Below are 22,427 nucleotides of genomic sequence, written 5' to 3'. Positions count from 1 at the left end.
AGTAGAAGTGAGCCCCAATCATCATGCTTGAATAGATTTGTTATTTCTGCTGATGTTTGTGTGCAGAGTCCTGGTTCTTGCCCAGATCTGGAATTTCTAAAGATAGCCGTGTAAACTAAAAGATAAAGAAATAGATTTTGGCTTGCATATTGTTACAGCACTTATGGGATTGTGTTCAGGAAACCAGGAAACTTTGTATAGTTGTATTTCATTTTTAACACATCCCAACATGTGGGAAGATAAATTAAGAAGGAATGCTTTATAGGAAAACCATTCACTTTACAAAAAGAATAACACAATTCTTTCAAATAGCTAGCTTCCATAATGCTTTTAAATTAAACACTTTCCAGAAAGGGAACTCCTGCGCAAAGTGTAGGGCACAAATATGGCCTAAGTATTACAAATGCAGTAACTTAAAGTAAGTTTTTTCCTAAAATACAGTTCATAGAAGGCAAAAAAAAAAAAAAAAAAAAAGTACCTGGACTTTTAGTATTTCTGAATTACCTATTAGTATTAATGACAATATTAACAATTATTAGTACACTTTGCTATAGTGGGCATATTTCTTTCTAACACTTCTAGATCTCTCAATTTCTATTTAACATTTTTGAATGTCAAAAGCCCAGCACCCAGCTATAGGCAATCTCTCAGAGAAGGGAGAGTGGGATGGGAACTTTCACTTTTTATATAACATATCTTTACCTTGTTGAAATGTTTTTCAAAAAACACATGCTGGTTTTGAATTTAAAAAATAAAATTACTGTGAATGTTGTGATAATCACAACAGTGATAGTGTAGTGAGGAAAACAAAATGATTCAAATTATTTGTGTATTTTTACTTCTCAACTAATTTTGCAGGTGGGTAGATACTGTAAGCCAACAATGCTTTCATTTTGCACTTGTCATTCGTTATTTCACTTAAGGATATTGGTATAGATGCATAAATGTATCTCACAAATTTGAAACATCTGACTGGAACAGTTCTTTTCAGTACACAAACATTGATTCGTACAACGATACAATAAATACATAGTCTTTCTGTGGTACTACTGTCAACATTCACTAAGAATTTTCACTCTGAAAATTAGTGTTTTGCATTATACACTGAGGCAACATATCAGAAGTAATATTGTGATGGTGGAAACTGTTGTTGTCTCTTTCAGAGATGGTTATTAGGTTGTTGAGGGGAAAAGTCTCTTAGTTCTCATGTTAGTTTTCCAGCCACACCTTCACATAGAGCCTGTGAGGTTAGTGCTGTGATTAGTATTTACATCTGCTTTTCAACAAGGCCATTTGTTGGTGGCAGCGCTGCCTCCTAGAATCTGGATTGGCCAAAATTTGTTCAAAGTCTGTAGTTAAATTTCTTACAGCTACAGATGAAGGAATAATTGAATTAACCTAAATAGGAAGTTATGAAATGTATTTAGTTTGGCTTTTGATGACCCCATCGAACACCTGCAGTGCCTTTTTTGATCAGCATCTACTAGAAAAGAGTTGTAATCAATTTAACATGTGACCAAGAAGTGTTTCAAAAGTGAGTTTTCTAGAAAATGGAAACTTTTTATAAACCAAGAATACTACTGTATAATAACAGCGGTATCTATAAGAATCTCCAGGGTATCAAGAAGTCTTAAAGAGGCTCAAAAGAGTAATAATGAAAGATACCAACTCTAGAACCAGATGTCATGGATTCAGCCCCCATCTCCACCACTTAGTAATACTGACTAAGCAGAATATTTGGGTTCAAATCTCAGGGCTTTCCTTGGACACAGGGTGGGGAACATCACATACCGGGGCCTGTCGTGGGATAGGGGGAGGGGGGAGGGATAGCATTAGAAGATATGCCTAATGTAAATGACAAGTTAATGGGTGCATCACGCCAACATGGCACATGTATACATATGTAACAAACCTGCACTTTGTGCACATGTACCCTAGAACTTAAAGTATAATTTTAAAAAATTTTTAAAAAGTTAAAAAAAAAAAGCTCAGGACTTTCATCAGTTAGTTATGCTAAATGGAGATGATAATAGTACCTGCTTCATAGATTAAGGTAAGGATTAATCTAAGACTCGACTTTTTCATGAATATTGTAGAACACCAAATACTCTTTCTAAACTTTAGTATCAGACACATGGTCTTTGTTTACAGGTAATATAATTTAAAACAGTGCTCAGCTCATAAATACTTTGTGCTAGCTGCTGCTGCTGCTATTGCTATTCATTATTATGAGCCCTAGTTGCTTTTTCAATGTTATTCAAGAAATAAGCAGAAAACTTAAAGGCAATTTGGTTCTCAGATATCATTGACTAGTGTTAGGGTACCAGCCACAGTCTAGAAACCCCACTTTACCCTCTCTTCCTGTGCTACTTCTGAGAAATTAAACAGCCAAATCTGTTAGACCTTATACCTAAAATAAGACTAGAATCTATAATAAAAGACTCACTTTTGTATAATTTGTAAAATATTCTATAGTTTATAATATGATGTAGTTGGGATTGATGGTATTATTATTTTGCGATCATCCCTATTTTATAGATTAGGACTCTTCAGTTTGGAGGCTAAGGAAGAAGGGAGACAGTGTTATCAATATGCTCACTAAATTTAGCAATAGGATGGACTTATAAAGACAAGAATTACATAGAATCCTTGCCATAAATATAGGAAATACTCTGTTTCTCAAGCATTCTAGCCACCTTCTTGGAATTGTAAACCTATGGTTTTATAATAATTTGGCATATAAACTATATATTTGGTAGAGAAATAAAACCAGAATAATATAATTTGTATACCTCTTTGTTTCTAAACCTATGTGCTGTCAATCTGGTCACATTTTTAAAAATGACTACCTTTCATGCTGCTAATGTATTTGTAAGATAAAGGCCTAGAAATTGAATCGGTGAGGGTTTTTTTCCTGCTTACAGATAACATTTTACATATTATGCACTTTGCTTCTCCTCCCCTCCCCCATTATCATAATATAACTTGAAGAGCTTTTGAAGTCAACTCATGTAGAAGTGCTTCATTCTTTTCTGAAGACTGCATGCTACTCTATTATGCTCATGCTGAACTTTATTGAAACAGCCTTCTATTGATGAACACTGAGATTGTTTTCAGCCTTGTACTATTAGAAACAGTGTTGCAGTGATTATCCTTTTACATATGGCATTTCACAAATGTGAGCACATCTATAGGTTAACACACTTAGGATGGAATTGTTGATTCAAAGGCTATGGGACTTTTTAATTTTGATCACTATTGCAAATTGCCCTTCCTAGAGGTTGTAGTAATATATACTCTATACTCTTTTTTCTCATACTTCAAAACACTCTCATCAGCAATATACAAACAATTAATGACTGTTTCTCTACCCTCTCTCCAATACAGCCTGTGATCGAACTTTTTGATCTTAAGCAATCTTTTTGGAGGAAGATGGTATCTCAGCATAGTTAACTTGCAGTTGTTTTATCTTTGAGTGTCAAGCATTTTATTTTCTTTTCCTTGAACTGTCCATGTTGTTTGCTCATTTTTAAAATAAGATTGTTGGTCGGGCGCGGTGGCTCACAACTGTAATCCCAGCACTTTGGGAGGTCGAGGCGGGCAGATCATGAGGTCAGGAGATCAAGACCATCCTGGCTAACATGGTGAAACTTCATCTCTACTAAAAACACAAAAAATTAGCCGTGTGTGGTGGCACATGCCTGTGGTCCTAGCTACTGGGGAGACAGGAGAATCGCTTGAACCCAGGAGATGGAGGCTGCAGTGAGCCGAGATCACGCCACTGCACTCCATCCTGGGCAACAGAGTGAGACTCCGTCTCAAAAAAAAAAAAAAAAAAAAGGCCGGGCGCGGTGGCTCAAGCCTGTAATCCCAGCACTTTGGGAGGCCGAGACGGGCGGATCACAAGGTCAGGAGATCGAGACCATCCTGGCTAACACGGTGAAACCCTGTCTCTACTAAAAAATACAAAAAAAACTAGCCGGGAGTGGTGGCAGGCACCTGTAGTCCCAGTTACTCGGGAGGCTGAGGCAGGAGAATGGTGTAAACCCGGGAGGCGGAGCTTGCAGTGAGCTGAGATCCGGCCACTGCACTCCAGCCTGGGTGACAGCGTGAGACTCCATCTCGGGGGGGTGGGGGGAAAAAAAAAAAAGATTGTTGGGGATTTTCTTATTGATTTATAGTAGTCTTTCTTTAAAATTTAGCCCTCTGTTATTTGAATGGCAAATATAATTCCTAGCTTTCTGTTTACTTTTGACTTTGTATATATTTATTTTTCCCATGTGAAAGTCTTTATTTTTATGTCATTAAATTTATCAATCTTATATTTTATGACTTTTGGCTTTTGTGGCACTCTTAGGCCTGCTGCACTCCATGAGTGTTTTCTTCTAGTACTGTAATGGTTTTTTTGCTTTCTTTCTAAGTTTTCATTTTTTTCTTATATTTAACTCTGATTTATTGTGGGGTAAAGCATGTTATAGTGTTGCAGCTTCACTTTTTTTCTGAATGGGTATCCAGTTGTCCCAAGATCATTTGTTGAATAATTCATTTTTCCCCATTTGAAATGACACCTTTTCATATACTAAAGTCCCAAGTCTCTTAATTATAAAACAGTAATAAACCCTTGAAACAGTCATTTTCCTAAAATACATTTTGTTTATTAAAGACAGTTTTCAAGATTAAAGAAATTAGAGGGGATAAATGTTAATTTTAGCCTTAGTTTTATCCAACAGTTGTTGTTTCAAATGTATGTAATTGGATCAGAAATTCAGCAGTTAGAAAAGCTAAGAGTCATCATTGTATATAAATGGCTGCTATTGGTACCAAAATTATATATTGAATAACAAGGATGTCCTCTGGCATTTATTACAGAATATTAAAATTGAAACAAATACGTGGCCAGACCAGTGAATTAAGTGCCTCCTCTAATGAAGGGTATAATGTTAAAGCATTACTATCTTCAGTGTAAGGATGGAATAACCAAGGAGGAATCACCAACCTCCAGCATAAGATTATTTTATTTAAATATTATTTTATGAATTCTGTTGGCAAATATAGACTACTTTGAATCTTGATTTCTCCTAATAAAGATTATCTTCACTTTTGTCCTTCCTGCTTACTTTTTAAAAGTCTATTCTGCTTTAAAGATTTTCATTTGCTGGGACCAGATTTCTTGGATTGCTGCCACATGTCCTTCTCTCTGTGAATCCACCCATCCCCACTTTTTTCTTTAAAAGGCAGATACCTGGTTTATATCATGAAGAACTTTTAAAAGCAGTAAGGAGAGAGTAGAATTATATGAGTATTTAATTATATATATATAATATATATGAGTGAAGGGGTTAATCTTTAATTGTATAAATTCTAAAAAAATTTTTAAATGACACTAGATAGGACATACCTCAAAACAACACAGAAAGTTGAAATATATTATTTTGGTTTTGTTTCTGTAAGCACACTATATGGGGAGGGTGAGGGAGGGAAAGGAAACCCTAACAGATTTTCAGTTCTTGTTAACCATACTATACCGTCACATAAGGTACAGGATTCTAGAGTCACTGTGTCAAATGTCAGAAAACTATTTCTCAATTATTTGAGCTTCTCTAAAATATAATATGGGCAAGGTTGAGGACATCCTATAAATAAAAAAAAACTTAAGGCAAACTTACAAACAAAATGAGTTTCTCTAAAATTATTTAACTACAGAGAAAACATGCCCTGTAATGCTGTCTCTTGTGAATTTAGTTTTTATTTTTCGTAAATTTACATTCTGTGAGGTGTTGTTTTAGATGTAATAATAGTTACACTTCTTCTAGTTTAAGACACCAAGGTGGAAGTACTGCTTTTTCATTTTCTGACGACACACAGGGATTGATATTTGGGTTGGTTGAGTTTTAGATGTACAAACACACTGGTCTTATTTTGTATCACTGATGATCCACAGGGTTGGTTGGCTGCTATGTGCTGAACTTTCTGTTCTAGACTTTCTGCCAAGTACTTTATGCAAAACTCTGGTTTTAGTGAAACAGGTTTTATTGTTTTTAGTCAGAGTTGTATTATAAGCTGTTGTTGGCTATGCAATGCTAACAGAAGAGTTGGTATGTATATACAGCCATGAAAACAAACCACCAAAACAAGCCTGTCTCTGTTCAACTGGTGGTTTTTCCCTCCCATTCCTTTAGCCTCAGTTCATTTTGTTTACTGCCAAAGGCCTGAGATGGTGTAATTTTCTTTTCTAGGAACTTGGCATTAGAATTCCTCGACCACTAGGACAGGGACCAAGCAGATTCATCCCAGAAAAGGAGGTATGTTGTTTGTGAAAGTACATAGTGAACTGTATGCTTTTAAGGAAGAGCTTTCATGACCCACATCTTGGCATCTGAAGAACTGTTGGTCAATAACATGTTTTAGTCAGAGTTGGTTGCAGTTAATCATGCTTTGGCAGTGAATGTGTGGGAATAAAAAGCTGTTGTACTTGTGTTGATTTCTAGTATTTCATGGTGTATTTTTAACACCCATATTTAATCAAGTAAAGTCAAGATTGGTTTTTGACCAATGATACTCCATCTGCTTATATTTAGATGTTGTTCAGGTGTGCCTATAACCTGAGTTACTTAGTCTTGACCATCTCCACAGGCTGATACCAATGCTAGATTGGATCTTTAATTCTATATATGTGTAAAAGCATCTATGCTTTATTTTTGTAAGGATTGTATGCTATTAGTTAATTTTAGTTCTTCTTAAATTGAGCGAGAGTAGGCAGTTTTGTAAAGAAAGGCTTTAGTGTTTGCAAGCTCTGCAAGTTTGATAATCTAAATCTGCTTCTTTATCTGGATTCTGGCCAACTCTGCAAGCAGCCTATCTAGATGGCCTTTAATGTTCAGCCTTTGTTGTTTATCCCCTACTATATAATATGTAACTGTTTATTCTTCTGTATCTTTCAACCAGTTGAGTTTAAATCTGTAACCCCTCTTTCTTAAGCCAAATTTAATCCGCTTCTAAATGATACTTAGAGTACAGCCCATGTATATTTTCTTCCCTTAACACCAATTTACAATTTCAGTAACCATGGTTTTTCTCTCATTACAGATCCTCCAAGTGGGGAGTGAAGACGCACAGATGCATGCTTTATTTGCAGATTCTTTTGCTGCTTTGGGCCGTTTGGATAACATTACGTTAGTGATGGTTTTCCACCCACAATATTTAGAAAGTTTCTTAAAAACTCAACACTATCTACTGCAAATGGATGGGCCGTTACCCCTACATTATCGGCACTACATTGGAATAATGGTTTGTAAACATTCAGTGAAAAATTCTTTTTGCTATTTTTATTAATCTCTTTAAGAGACAGTTAGTGCTTTAAACACAGGGATAAATACTTAGATTATGATGTATAATATGATTCCTGTTACATAGTCTCTGTTTTTCCTATTTTTAAATAAGTATGCTCTCAATTATAACAGAAAAAGAAACAAGTATTTATACTTGTTCTTTTTCTCACTGCTGAGAACCATTCTTCATTAAATAAGTAGAACAAAAGTTGTTTCATCATTATAAATAGTTCACATTGGCGTAAGTGGTGCTTCCTGTTCAATTTGTAAATAATATTCCATTATTTTATGATTGGCACCTTAATTGAAGTTTCTTCTTAATCGGAAGTTCTGAAAGTATATAGATAAAATGTCTAAAGTTCAAATACTTTAATCAGATATTTTGTTCTTGGAATATTTATAAGGTTCTTACTGTATTTGAATTTTTAAAATATTTATATAAAAACTGCATTTCTGTAGTTTATGGAAAATTTGAAAACATACTAATAAACTTAATTAGCTCTTTTGCATGTTGTAAATAAAAAATAGTTCAAGGTTTTAATATTTATAATTAGAATAATCTTTTTATTTTCTCTGAAGGCTGCGGCAAGACATCAGTGCTCCTACTTAGTGAACCTGCATGTAAATGATTTCCTTCATGTTGGTGGGGACCCCAAGTGGCTCAATGGTTTAGAGAATGCTCCTCAAAAACTACAGAATTTAGGAGAACTTAACAAAGTGTTAGCCCATAGACCTTGGCTTATTACCAAAGAACATATTGAGGTAAGCAGTGAGGTAATCTATCTTGGGAGTCATTTCATACTTTTTTAGAGCAGTTTTAGGATTACAGAAAAATTGTGCAGAAAGTACAGAGAGTTCCTATTTTCTACCCCCTGAGCCTCTTCCTACAGGTGCACATTTTCTTCTGTTACAGCATTTCTGTAGTACATTTTGCTGTAATTGATATATTACTAGTAACTCTATAGTTCACATTAGGGTTCAGTCTTTGCATTGTATGGTTCTACACCATACAATGGTGTATTTCAACAAATAATGTCACGCATCCATTACAGTATCATATGGAATAGTTAGTACCCTAAAAATGCCCTGGGTTCCACCTGTTCATCCCTTTCCCCTTCCCCTAAACCCCTGCAACCACTCATCTTTTTATTGTTTCTATATAGTTTTGCCTTTTCCAGAATGCCATACAGTTGGAATCATATAAAAGTATGTAGCTTTTCAGACTAGCTTCTTTCATCTAGTAACATCCATTTAAGGCTTCTTCATGCTTTTTCATGACTTGATAGTTCATTTCTTTTTATCACTGGATAATTCTCTATTGTATGGTTATACCATAGTTTGTTTATCCATTCACCTATTGAAGGATATCTTGGTTGCTGCCAGTTTTGGGCAATTACAGATAAAGCTGCTATAAACATTCATGTATAGGTTTTTTTTTTTTTTTTTGGTCGACAAAAGTTTTCACCTCATTTGGGTAAATAACTAGGAGTGCAATTTGTGGGTAATATGGTAAGCATACGTTTACCTTTGTAAGAAACCGTGAAACTGTCTTCCAAAGTGGTATCAGTTTGCATTCCCACCACCAGTGAAGCAGCATTCCTGTTGGCCCACATCTTTGCCAGCATTGGTGTCAGTGTTTTGGATTTCAGCCATTCTGATAAGTGTGAAGTGGCATCTCATTGTTACGCATCTTTGTTATGTTTTAAATGTCATGTTAAACTAGTTTGTTCTGGTTCTATTTATTAATAGAGGTAATAGAGTAAAAGTAGATTGATGTTCTCTAAAATTGTCTACCATGCACTATAAATTCTTAAAGATGCATCTTTTGGTCTTATCTATTTTATAGAATAGATACTATTAGATAATTAAAGATATTATCAAGAAGATAAAGATTTGAATATATTAATACAATGCCTATTATATATTGTCAAGTAAGGAAAAATTATACAAGATTACAAAACAGATAATGAAGCAGAAGTGACAGAATTGAATAGAAGAATTATAGAATTTATGTATAACTTTTTGATGATTTAGGAGTATTTAATCAAGTTGTTCAAGCCACTATCTTAAAAATTCCTTGAGGAGGCCTTATAATAAAGCACAGGCATTTCAAACAGCAGCTTCTACTTATAAACACAAATTTATTACATTTGCTTTGAGATTTTGAACTAACAACACAGTAATTCATTCATAATCCAGCATCTGAAATACAGCGACCACTTTTAAGCAAAATGCATTCTCTTATATTTTAAGTCAATATTTCAGAAAATCAAAATAATAGTGAATGTCTTAACAGATTATGTTAAGTTGTATCTGTGAATGCATATTTATAAAAACTAGCAAATTCTGGGTTCTACATGTTTCAAATGATAATTTTATACTAGACTTTGTATGGTGACTCATGTTTTCAATAAATTAAATACTGAAATGAACTGTATACTTTTACCACACCCCACTACAAAAATATATTTTTTTTTCCCCCCTAAGGGACTTTTAAAAGCTGAAGAGCACAGCTGGTCCCTTGCGGAATTGGTACATGCAGTAGTTTTACTCACACACTATCATTCTCTTGCCTCGTTCACATTTGGCTGTGGAATCAGTCCAGAAATTCATTGTGATGGTGGCCACACATTCAGACCTCCTTCTGTTAGCAACTACTGCATCTGTGACATTACAAATGGCAATCACAGTGTGGATGAGATGCCGGTCAACTCAGCAGAAAATGTTTCTGTAAGTATTATTTGTCATGAGATTGTCATAAAACTAATCACAATAATTGCTGTTATATTATTTTTTCAATTGGCTTCTTAGAAAAACCCACCCTGTTAAGACTGTGGTGATATTGGGCCCCTATATCGATTCATTCAGTAAGGTTTTATTGACTGCCTCATGCTCACCACTAGTCTAGGTGATATACAAAATTATACAAAAGTGATGTACAAAACTCTAAGACCCTCTAGGAGCTTACACTTAGATAATTTTAGGATCAGGAGCCAACAGCATGTGTCCCATCAGGGCCAAATAATATTGACTGGCTACTACAGTGACATGAGGGAAGGCTGAAAATAGTGTGGCCTAGTGGTGAAGACTTTTTGTGCCAATCACATTCTTCTCTTTTGCACAAAATAAACAGTCTGGCTTCGTAATTTTTTATCTTTCAGATGATTTAATCAACTTTGATCTAGAAATTTCTCTCTTTAAAATTCTTTTTCATGTTTAACTTTGCACCAATATAGAAGGTGATATCAGGTGAATGTAAATGTGTTAAAATGCTTTCACCTCTATTCCTTATCTTCCTGGCTTTTATATATTCTCAGTTTTGTTACTCCTTTGAAACAGAGCAAGTTCAGTTTTCTATAAGCAAATTTTAATTCCTATATATGATGAATCAAAATCCCCTCCTGCATTCTTTTGCTGTAGCAAAAAAGCAGGTGTTTATTTTATGCTTCAAAAATAAATTTTAGAAGCAGTATCACAGCCATCTGAATACTTTGCATGCATTTTCTGAGTTATAGTATCCCTTTGAAATAGATTTGACAGGTTGAATTGCCTTTAACTTACATATTTGACTTCGGGCAAGTTACTGAATCTCAGTTATTTCATATCTAAATAAAAGTAAAACACAAAGTTATTGTGAGGTTTAAATGAAACGTCTCTAAAGAAGTAAAATGCCAAGTACAGCACTGAGCATTTGTGAGGTGCTAAATAAGAGGTAGCATTTACATATGGTGAAATTAGCACAAGAAAGAATAATTTTCCCAAGGTTGGTCATAGCACTGTCCTGACACTGCCAAAGACCATCAGTTTCACCATCCTTTGAGCTGCCTAGATTCATGTTATAGGCCTGCATATAGCCACTGATTATTTGTCAAAGCTTGGCAGTCAGAAGAGGATCCAAGAGAGAGTATTCAGTTGCTAGAATGCTAGGAGATGGATTCTTGTCCTTGCTACCAATCATTTAGTACAAAGCTAAAGAAAAAAGTACTTGATTGTTTCTAGTTCTCCTTCTATTAAAAGAATGAATAGTGAAAGAAGATGATTTTTATTTCTCTAATAGATAAGCTTCCTATTCCCAGGTAAGTTGGATACTTTTAGAAGGTTTATGGCCCACACTGACAACACCTGACAGTGAGCTGATATGGCTTGTTTTTTAGGTACATATCCAGTATCTGACTCAGCTCTTCAGATACAAATGGTAACAAACAAACAAGAATTTTCCATCCCTCCCAACCCTGGCAACTACTTACTCCTTTTTTTACTGTCTCCATAGTTTTGCCTTTTCCAGAATGTTATATAGGTGGAATCATACAGTATGTAGCCTTTTCAGATTGGCTTCTTTCACTTAGACTTCTTTTAAACTTCTTCCATGTCTGTTCATGGCTTGATACCTAATTTCTTTTTCGCACTGAATAATTTTTTATTTTCTGGATGTACCAATGTTTCTTTATTCCAGTAGCTACTGAAGGACACATTGGTTGCTTCTAAGTATTGGTGTATTATTCTGTTCTCATGCTGCTAATAAAGACATACCCAAGACTGGGTAATTTATAAAGGGGGAAAAAAAAAATTCTTACACAGTTTTAACATTTCAATATTAAAATGAAATGCCGTAATTTTTTTAATCCTAACAACTTTGGCAGATCAGTCAAGGAACAAAGAAACCTACTTTGTTTCGTTTCCCTCTTATGTCAATATAATATCAAGAATTATCTTTCCTAAGAATACTTACAATTTGGGCTCTTTAAGAGGAGAATGGGTAAACAAAATAAATTAGTGAGAGATAATGTGAGTTGATGGAGACCTTTTTTAAACTTTGAGTCATCCTATCATGAAACCTAATCCTTTTCAGCTCATTTTTTATTTGGTTACTGACCATGTGTCAGGAATAATTATGGGGAAAATGCACGCATGTGCCAGAAGAATCTTCAGTACCATCGCAGAAACACTGCCCATCATGAAAGTCTTAGAGAAAGGGCTTAATACTGGGCATTTCAGCATAACTGTTTGGATCAAAAGAAAATGTAAAGCACAAGTGATACAGATTGTCTCTTAATGTAGAATTATCCTGACAGTCATTCTCCAACAAGTATTTCTTGAATATCTACTATGTACCAAGTGTACTCTGCTAGGCTTGGGATATATACAAGTAAACCAAACAGATCTCCTACCTTTATGAAGGTTTGGTCTGGGAGGGGAGCCAGCATTAAATCAATATCATGCAAATAACAATTATAAATTATGATTGGTCCTCTGAAGGAAAGAGGAGAGGGTTGTGTTAGAATCTAATTTGATAGTGGGGTAAATGATAGTGTTTAGAAGGATGTAAGCTGCTACCTAAAGGATCAATGGGTGGAAGCCAGGAAGAATGGGAGATAGAGGTCTTAAAATCATTCCTAGCAAAATCAATTCATAAAAGGGGAAACATTAATTTTGTATATATACATTGAGATTTGAGATTAAGACTTTTTTTTTTTTTTTCTTTTTGAGACAAAGTCTCTCTCTGTTGTCCGGGCTGGAGTACAGTGGCACAATCACAGCTCACTGCAGCCTTGAACTCCTCCTGGGCTCAAGCGATTCTCCTGCCTTGGTCTCCCAAAATGCTGGGATTACAGGCGTGAGCCACTAGCCCAACCTAGACTTCTTAATATATTCATTTTATTTATAAGAAAGATATAAATTGTATAGATTTGATCTAGCTTTTGTAGCAAGAATGCAGCAGGGTATAGAAGTATAACCGGTTTGACTAGTGCAAAACAACTTGGCCAGTCCTTTGTCAGACCTATTACTCTATGTGTGACACTGCTGTAGTCATCCCAGCAAGTGACAGCTGCCAGATCCATTTGCAGAGGTCAGGTGGCCAACTCCAGCCATGTAAAGACATCTTTCATGTTTAATTGGTAAATTGTATAAATAGAGCTAATTATTAAAGATAGACACATTGACAATATGTATGCCCAGTGTACACAGTTGATGCAAAGTCACTTATACTTTGTGTATCTTATTTATTTAAAGATTAAGCAAGTAGAAGTTAACTTATGCAGTTGTTTTAAATTGACAAGTAGTGTTTAGTGTTTAAAACAGCATAAATAGTAATGACATTATTGCTAATCTTGTAAAAGCATTAGAATGTGTTCTTAAAATCATGTTTTTCTTATATTTTAAAATCTGCATGTCTGTATTCCTAATAGGCCAAAATAATTTTTTATTCATTAATGTACATTAAAATTATAAGAATATTTTCCCTATATTCTATTAAGACATAAATTCTGGCCAGGCATGGTGGCTCACACCTGTAGTCCCAGCACTTTGGGAGGCTGAGGCGGGCAGATAACAAGGTCAGGAGATCGAGACCATCCTGGCTAACACGGTGAAACCCCATCTCTACTAAGAAACACAAAAAATTAGCCGGGCATGGCGGCGGGCACCTGTAGTCCCAGCTACTCGGGAGGCTGAGGCAGGAGAATGGCGTAAACCCGGGAGGCGGAGATTGCAGTGAGCCGAGATCTCGCCACTGCACTCCAGCCTGGGCAATGGAACAAGACTCTGTCTCAAAAAAAGAAATAAAAGATATAAATTCTTATGAGACAGACTTAAAAGATAATTCATATATATTCTGTGTCTGCCACGTGTAACATTAATTGTATTTTTTCTTCAGGTGAGTGATTCTTTCTTTGAGGTTGAAGCCCTCATGGAAAAGATGAGGCAGTTACAGGAATGTCGAGATGAAGAAGAGGCAAGTCAGGAAGAGATGGCTTCACGTTTTGAAATAGAAAAAAGAGAGAGCATGTTTGTCTTCTCTTCAGGTAAGAACAACCATTACATAGTCAATATAATTATTGCAAACTCAACTTTTTATTTAGGGAATTTAAATGACTTTTAAAGCATCAATCTAAATATGTCCTTCCTTTTAGAGAGGCTATTGTATAGATATTCCTATTTACAAATAATTTTTAAAGCAAGCAACTAAGAAAAGGCCATAAGTGAAAACAGCCTAGACTAAGAGGGAGGACATTTAATTTGGATTCTGGTACTAAAATTACTTCTAATAACCTTTGTGAACTTGGCTAAGTCACTTAACATATGAGTGCCATCTTTTTTCTCTAAAAGAAACAGCGTCTTGCTTTGTTGCCAGGCTGGAGTGCAGTGACGTGACTGTAGCTCCTAGGCTCAAGTGATCATCCTGCCTCAGCTTCCTGAGTAGCTAGGACTACAAACATATGCCACCACGCCTAGTTAATTTTTAAATTTTTTTTGTAGAGATGGAAGTCTTGCTATATTGCCCATGCTTCTCTTCTTTAACATGAGGAAATAGTCCCAAGACTGCTTCCAGCATTAAAATTCTGTGATTTTTGGGGGGCATGGTAGTTTGTACCTGTGGTACCAGCCACTCAAGAAGCTGAGGTGGGAGGATCGCCTTGAAGCCAGTCATTCCAGACTAGTTTGGGCAACCTAGCAAGACTCTCGTCTCTAAAAAAACAAACAACAACAACAAAAAGTATCATTTGTGAAAAGGAGATATTTATTAAATAACCAACAACCACCTAAATCCTCTATGTTTAACCTTTATCTATATGCAGGCTACAGGAGATAATATATAAACCAGGTAATTTAAAGGAGAAACAGCTTATAAAATGTCTCCAGATGTATTTTGACAATAATAGAGTGGGAGAAAGAGCACCAAGCTTCTTAATAGCAAAGAAACAATCAAATTTGTTTAAATGGAGGTTGGACGTTAGCTTGTTTTTCTTCCAGGAAAAATTTTTGTTTCCATGCCTAAAGATGTAGAGTTGTCATTAATGCTACACTTACATGAAACTATAATCTCATCAACTTCGAAACATGATGATAGTCAGAAAGTCTTAGGCACAGTGCAGGCAGCACTGTAAAAATGTTAACTCATGGGAGTTCTTTCTTTGATCATGTTACATATTATATGTCATTAATATTCAACAAAAATAATCTAAATGCTAAATTTTGAAGCACAGCTGATTTTTATAGTTATCTTAAAAATTATCCAAAAGTATGTTCATACTTTGAATAAGTCGAATACATATAAATTGGAATGGGAGGAGAGAGAGAGGGTCTATGAAAGAGGCAATAAAAGGCATAGAGAATTCGACTATGAGTTTTCATTTTATAACAGAGAATCTCCTTTATTCTATTTACTAGCAAGTAAACTACTTTGTATAATTGTAAGACTATTTTGGTTGATATTGGTTACTCAGTAACAGAGAAAGGGTTATGCCATTTTTACTTGCTTTGGGTAAAGTCAATTTTAACTAGCATCCCATTTTTAAAAACCTTTCAATGGCCTTTTTCCCCAGATGATGATGAAGTTACACCAGCAAGAGATGTATCTCGTCATTTTGAGGATACTAGTTATGGCTATAAAGATTTCTCCAGACATGGGATGCATGTTCCAACATTTCGTGTCCAGGTAAAATTGCAACTTGTATGCACATGATTGACTAGAAACACCTTAGTCTGACTTAAAATACAAAAGAGCCACTTAGATTTAAGAACTATGCTAAGTGCTTTCCAGGCAGTATCTCTTCTTGTTTCAGAATAAAAGCTGAAAGACTGTTTCTAATCCATCCGTGGAATCATACTGTAGTTTCAATGTATGTGTATCTTAAAATTTTTATTGTGTAAGTATTTAATTCAGATGAGTTGATACTCCCAGCATTCCCAAATATTGTTAGGGGCCAGTGTTAAATAATAACTATTTTACCAGAATTATGAAAATATTTGAGAACCATAAGATTTTGTTTCTTTGCTCAAGAAACTAAGGGGCCTCATACTGGCTCCCACCTGTAATCCCAGCACCTTGGGAGGCTGAGGCAGGTGGATCGCCTGAGCCGAGGCATTCCAAGACCAGCCTGGCCAACAAGGGGAAACCTTGTCTCCACACAAAAATAAAATAAAATAAAATTAGCCAGGTGTGGTGGCGTGTACCTGTGGTCCCATCTACTTAGGAGGCTGAGGTGGGAAGATCACTTGAGCCTGGAAGGTTGAGGCTGCGGTGAGCCCTGATGGAGCCACTGCACTCCAGCCTCGGTGACAGAGTGGGATCCTGTCTCAAAAAATAAAAATAAACTAAGGGACAAAATTTAGGCACAAGGAAGAGTTACAGAATAATTATACAATAGATTAGAAATTGAAGACATCGTGTGGACTGGAAATTTTATGGAAAGACATTAGGATTTGAAGAATTTGGATAGTAAAAAGGGTATTGTAAGTAGAAGAGAATAGACAATAATTAAGCTTAGGTTGAGGGATAGAGTGAAGGAAGGAATTACAAAGAGATTGGCTGGCTGCTGAGAGCTTCAAGCTAAAGATTCCTACTTCTGATTAGTGGTGTATGTTTAAAATTGGTTAGGTGTGCCTTAAATGTGAAAGCAGTTTACAGTAGATTATGCAGGGTTTGTAGGCTTTGACCAGAGTGATGGCATAATATCAAAGAGGTGTTTTTAGAAAAGCAACAAAGAAGTAGGGGCTTATTAAGTCTTGTTTCAGGTGGAAAGAAAGGAGGCAAGGAGATTTAATATAGGAAAACTAATTAGGAGACTCAGTTAATAGGGCTAAAAGGCAGAAGTGGGGGTAGGAGAAGGAATGGGTGATGGATGTGTTGAATTAAAAATTCACAAAATTTGGCCAGATCTGGTGGCTCCCACGTGTAATCCCAGCACTTTGAGAGACCAAGATGGGAAAATCACTGAGGCCAAGCATTTAAGACTAGCATGGGCAGCCAAACAAGACCCTATCTCTACAAATAATTTTAAACAGTATCCAAGCAAGGTGGCCTGTGCCTGTAGTTCCAGTTACTCAGGGGGCTGAGGCAGGGAGGATCGTTTGATCCCAGGAGTTGGAGGCTGCAGTGAGCTGTGATCACACCATTGCACTCCAGCCTGGGCAACAGAGTGAGACCTTGTCTCTTAAAACACACTTACTCATTATTTGAATGCCATTTTGAATGGCTGCAGCAATGGAAAAGGAGAGGGGACTCCCAAGATGGTCACATCTGGGGGCCGAGTGGAGAGACAGTGAAAGAGAGAAAGGCCGATGTATAAGGGGAGGAGACTACTAGGTTTTTTTTTTGAGATGAGACTATTAGTTTTTAAACTCACTGAGTTATAAAACACAACCTTTTGCATGTTGCAGTATGGAAATTGAAAAAAGATTGGAGTGCAAGAAGCTGAGAGTTAGGGATGAAAGCCAGTTGGATTGTCAGCCAAATGACAATCATTTTTACCATACTACAGAGCTGTAGATAAAGAACTGTACTTGACCACATTTTAATTGTTCACATTTGTTCTATTCCTTGTATTTAGGACTATTGCTGGGAAGATCATGGTTATTCTTTGGTAAATCGCCTTTATCCAGATGTGGGACAGTTGATTGATGAAAAATTTCACATTGCCTACAATCTTACTTATAATACAATGGCAATGCACAAAGATGTTGATACCTCAATGCTTAGGCGGGCAATTTGGAACTATATTCACTGCATGTTTGGAATAAGGTTAGTCTTCTTTCTGTATTTATAGAGATGTTTTCCTCTGGGCCAAATTATTCAAGTGCTTGGAGTGCATGTGCACATGGACACACACATAATCAAAACCCATCCCCTCCCCTATAACTTATTTTTATGCTATTTATGCTTCAAAGAACCACTTTATTGCAACTTAGTTTTTTCTCCTCTTTCCTAGCTAGGCAGGAGGGAGAGTTAGTGACTTTGACAAGAGTTGAATGACAGCTGCCTCCAGGAAAGGGAGGACAAGCAAGCTGGTCCTAGAACAAAGTTTGTCACTGAACACCTTTAGTATCTTTTCTCTTCATATCATCTGTCTCCTGATACATTTATGTTTCTACCTCCTTGGAAATTAGTACCCTTATATTGCCCCTCTGGCTGTTCTTAGGCTCCCTCTGAGGATTACTTGCTCTCATAATACCTAATCAAAATGCAAAACTTTCATGTCCTTGCTGTTAGGTTTTTATTATGTTATAATGAAAATGCAGTCATTGTATACCACCTTCTCACACATGCACACAAACTCCGAGCTACAGTGCTTACTAGTTAACTATTTTCACTGTAAAATCAGGCTTTCTATTCATTTTATTAGAGACTCTGGTCAAAACCTACAAACCCTCATTAATCTGCTCTAAACTGATCTGGCATTTGAGGTACATCTGACCAACTTTAAACTAATTTCACACTAATCAGTAGCCAGACTATTGACTTTAGCCTCCTGAATGGTTGTAGAACCAGCTTTGCAAGACCTTTCTCCTCTTTCCCCTGAAAACTCAATAGGAGACTTCAGTACCTATGTCATCAGGAATCCATTACCCAGTGCAGCAAAGCAGACAACTAGTACATGCAGAGCCATCTTGGCTTAAAGCAGGATAGGCTCTCCTAAGTATAGACCATCCTTCTCCCCGCAGCCCCTGCCTTTTTTCTCATTTGACCCCAGAAACTCCTAGAAACATGAGTAAAGTAATTCTAATTATTTTTATTTACACAAGTGAATTTCTCTATATGTATATATATAGAATGTACTAGTACCAATAATAAACATAATTATTTTGTTTAATTTTGATAATACTCAAAATCTGTTCTCAGAATTTGTTCAGCCAGGCACAGTGGGTCACGCCCATAATCCCAGTAATTTGGGAAGCCAAGGCGGGTGGATCACTTGAGGTCAGGAGTTTTAGACTAGCCTGGCTAATATGGTGATACCCTGTCTCTACTAAAAATACAAAAATTAGCTGGGCATGGTGGCACACACCTGTAATCCTAGCTTCTCAGGAGGCTGAGGTGAGAGAATCACTTGAACCCAGGAAGCGGAAGTTGCAGTAAGCCAAGATAGCACCACTGCACTCCAGCCTGGGCGACAGGGCAAGACTCCGTCTCAATAATAGTTTGTTCCTCAGTGTGGTTGCATATTCATGATTGCAAATGTACACTACTGCTTGGTACCCAGTGCTACGTTAATATTGTCAGCTTTCAGGAATGATTTACTTGGGTAGTAGAAAATGTTCTGTTACTCTCCCTAAGTACTCTGTTTCTTATCCCTTTATACTCACTCATCCACCTGCAGTTGTAAAGCTCTGTCATTTTTGGGGACAGCTGCCTACACAAAGAGGGAAAAAATACAGCATTAATTATTGATGTGTATACTTTTGTAACATGAAAACAGGTTATACACTGAAAATATCATAATTCTCCTTATGTCTTTCAACAGATACGATGATTATGACTATGGTGAAATTAACCAGCTATTGGATCGTAGCTTTAAAGTTTATATCAAAACTGTTGTTTGTACTCCTGAAAAAGTTACCAAAAGAATGTATGAAAGCTTCTGGAGGCAATTCAAGCACTCTGAGAAGGTATGTGCCTATTGTGGCTTGTTTACTCTGTAACTTAGCAATGATTCGTAGTCTCCTTCACCTAACCTAATTGGTCTGAAACCCTTTCCATCACCCCTCCCAACCCAAAGAAAAACATTCCAGGACAGCTGTCTCAGGTACCCCTTCAGAAGGGAACCTCATTATGGTGATAGAGTAAAAGAATAAAGATAGGGAGCACAGGTGGGCTGGCCCATCTTCAGAAGTGCTGGCATGGCTGTCAGCATGTAGAAGAAAGACTGTTTTATAAAAGCTGTGTATATGTAGAAGTGTCTGTTCTCTTTGAAACATCTTTATAGAAATTACTGAATAATGATTTGGCAGGGGAAGTTGTTATTCTGATAAAACAGTGTCTAGATTTTCTGACATGTAACAAACCTCCAAGAAATATGGTAAAATATAAATGAAAGCTCAAACCATCTATCCAAAAAGAATGTTAGGGCGGGCATGGTGGCTCACACCTGTAATCCCAGCACTTTGGGAGGCCAAGGCAGGCAGATCACTTCAGGTCAGGAGTCCAAGACCAGCCTGTCCAACATGGTGATACTAAAAATACCAAAAACTTAGTTGGGCATGGTGGCATGCACCTGTAGTCCCAGCTACTTGGGAGGCTGAGGCATGAGAATTGCTTGAACCCAGGAGGTAGAGGTTGCAGTGAGCCAAGATCATGCCACTGCTCTTGAGCCTGGCAAAGAGTGAAACTGTGTATCAGAAAAAAAAAGACAGCTGTTTTGAGAAATTTATAATCTGTTCAACAAACCCAAGGATAAGTTATTCTGTACTACATAGGAAGTGTAGGACGTGTACTTATTTTATGTGTTCATTAGATTCACTGAAAAACTGATTTTGAATGTTTGTAACCCTTCCTTATATGATGTTGTATTTTATATTCAGGTTCATGTTAATCTGCTTCTTATAGAAGCTAGGATGCAAGCAGAACTCCTTTATGCTCTGAGAGCCATTACCCGCTATATGACCTGATGCCTTTCCTTCATTAAAGATGATTCTGGAATGATCAGCAGATATAGTCTACAAGGGGAAGGTACTAAACCCCAGGACCAATGGTAGACAAAATAATTCAGAAATCCATTGTGCCATGATTCCTTTAGTTTCTGCTATTTTTCTGTGGAAACCCCACTGCTGGCACAAGCAGTGACTGTTTGGCAGCTTCAAGTTTAGAGCTGTGAAGACAGGCTGCCATTCAAGTATTTTGTTTTTTGACAGTACAAGATGCTGTGTAACTGTTTTAATACAGCAAATAGTAACTGTCCAAATCCTGTTGCTTTTATGTTAAATAAGATAACAAGAATTGGAGCATGCAAAGATGGGACTTGGATAATGACTTAAGCTTTATATATAAAGAATTTTAGAAGATCTTGGTGCTGCTATTCCTGCTGGAGGAATGAATAGATGGCTGTTTCAGTTAAGCTATTAGTAATAAAAGTGAACATTGCTACTATCTGAGCCTACATACATAACTTGTGTGATTTCAAATTAAACTTGCATTATTTGTTAATTTTCTTGCATCTAAAAAAGCATAGAATTCCTACTCACACAGCTCAGCAACAACCATTTTGATGGTAACAGTTAATTTCTCTCAGTTTTTTAAATTCAGGGTTCTGGATATTAAATTACAATGGCATTCTTAAAGATTTTCTTCAAAAAGCAATCCTAAATGAAAGTGTGTAAATTACAAGAAGCTGGCGATCTTTTGATATGCTGTTTCACAGGATCCTGACACTGGAGGGCAGCTGTCTTGTGCAGTAGTTGTGTTTCCAGCATAGAAGTTGTGGGATATGTTGCTGTAGACTGCTGCGCAGTCCTGGGTGCATTCTGTGTCTCTGCCTCTGCCTGCCTCCTGGTCCCCCCTTTAAAGGTTGTGCAGCTCCTTAAATAATAAAGCTGGAAAACAGTTTTAGTCGGGTTATCACATTTGATTTACAAAAACGCTAACTTTGTTTGAAATGCAAACAGGTTTGAAAATATGTATTAAGTACTTTGTATTCTGGAAGCGTGAATTGCTTTTGAAGTCTGTCAGTATTACTGGTATTTTTCAATAAAGAAGAATTTTTCTCCAATTTTATGTGCTGTCTCAATCTCTTAAAAAGTCATGACTTCACTATTAGTAATAATTTTGAGTTTCTACCTACTTTCATAAGCCAATTAAATAATGCTGTAATCAGATGAGACTACTTTTAAATGGCAAAACACTTGAAGCCATTTTGAAAGATAGATACAAAGAAGAGTGGACTTTCTTTAGAATCTTATGTAAGACCATTTTTATTTATCTTGGAAATGACTGGTATGCCCCTATGCCTGCTCTCTTTTGAACTGTTTTAGAGTTCCAATAGAATGTTAAGAATTACTAGAAAGAAGGATTCATTAGGGAGAGACTGCAGAACAAAAAATGACACTTTATCAGACAAGTAGAAATAGCTCTAAGTTTAACTGAAGCGGTTGTGATAACTCTGTTACTCCTCAAAACATTTATTGAGCTCAATCTAGTGCCTGCCTCCAAATGTATGGGGTAGTGTGGAAGTGAGGGTTGGGAGCAATCAATTTTGAATAGAGGTAGTACCTGTCGTCAAGGATATTTACTCTTGTGAGAAGACAAGACTATAACCTTAGCTAAAAATAGAGTATTATCTTCAATGTTTTATATTTAAAGAAACTTATAAGTGCATTACTCATCGA

General features: G+C 36.3%; 1 protein-coding gene across 2 annotated transcripts in view; it reads left to right on the top strand.

The window, feature by feature from the left end:
• Positions 1-21,811, top strand: part of SESN1 (sestrin 1) — a 109,249-nt gene extending 87,438 nt beyond the window's left edge. For both annotated transcript variants that reach the window (XM_038001038.2, XM_038001039.2), the window contains exons 2-10: positions 6,237-6,302; positions 7,087-7,287; positions 7,908-8,090; positions 9,816-10,058; positions 13,984-14,131; positions 15,653-15,765; positions 17,660-17,850; positions 19,571-19,715; positions 20,628-21,811. In XM_038001038.2, the coding sequence (XP_037856966.1) occupies positions 6,237-6,302; positions 7,087-7,287; positions 7,908-8,090; positions 9,816-10,058; positions 13,984-14,131; positions 15,653-15,765; positions 17,660-17,850; positions 19,571-19,715; positions 20,628-20,714 (1,377 nt within the window). In that variant the 3' untranslated portion in view covers positions 20,715-21,811. The remainder of the gene's footprint in view (positions 1-6,236; positions 6,303-7,086; positions 7,288-7,907; positions 8,091-9,815; positions 10,059-13,983; positions 14,132-15,652; positions 15,766-17,659; positions 17,851-19,570; positions 19,716-20,627) is intronic.
• Positions 21,812-22,427: the final 616 nt, after the last annotated feature.

Source organism: Chlorocebus sabaeus, chromosome 13 (genome assembly GCF_047675955.1).
Source record: "Chlorocebus sabaeus isolate Y175 chromosome 13, mChlSab1.0.hap1, whole genome shotgun sequence".
Classification (NCBI taxonomy): domain Eukaryota; kingdom Metazoa; phylum Chordata; class Mammalia; order Primates; family Cercopithecidae; genus Chlorocebus; species Chlorocebus sabaeus.
Note: the sequence above shows the minus strand (reverse complement) of the source record. Positions and strands in the feature narration are given on the sequence as shown.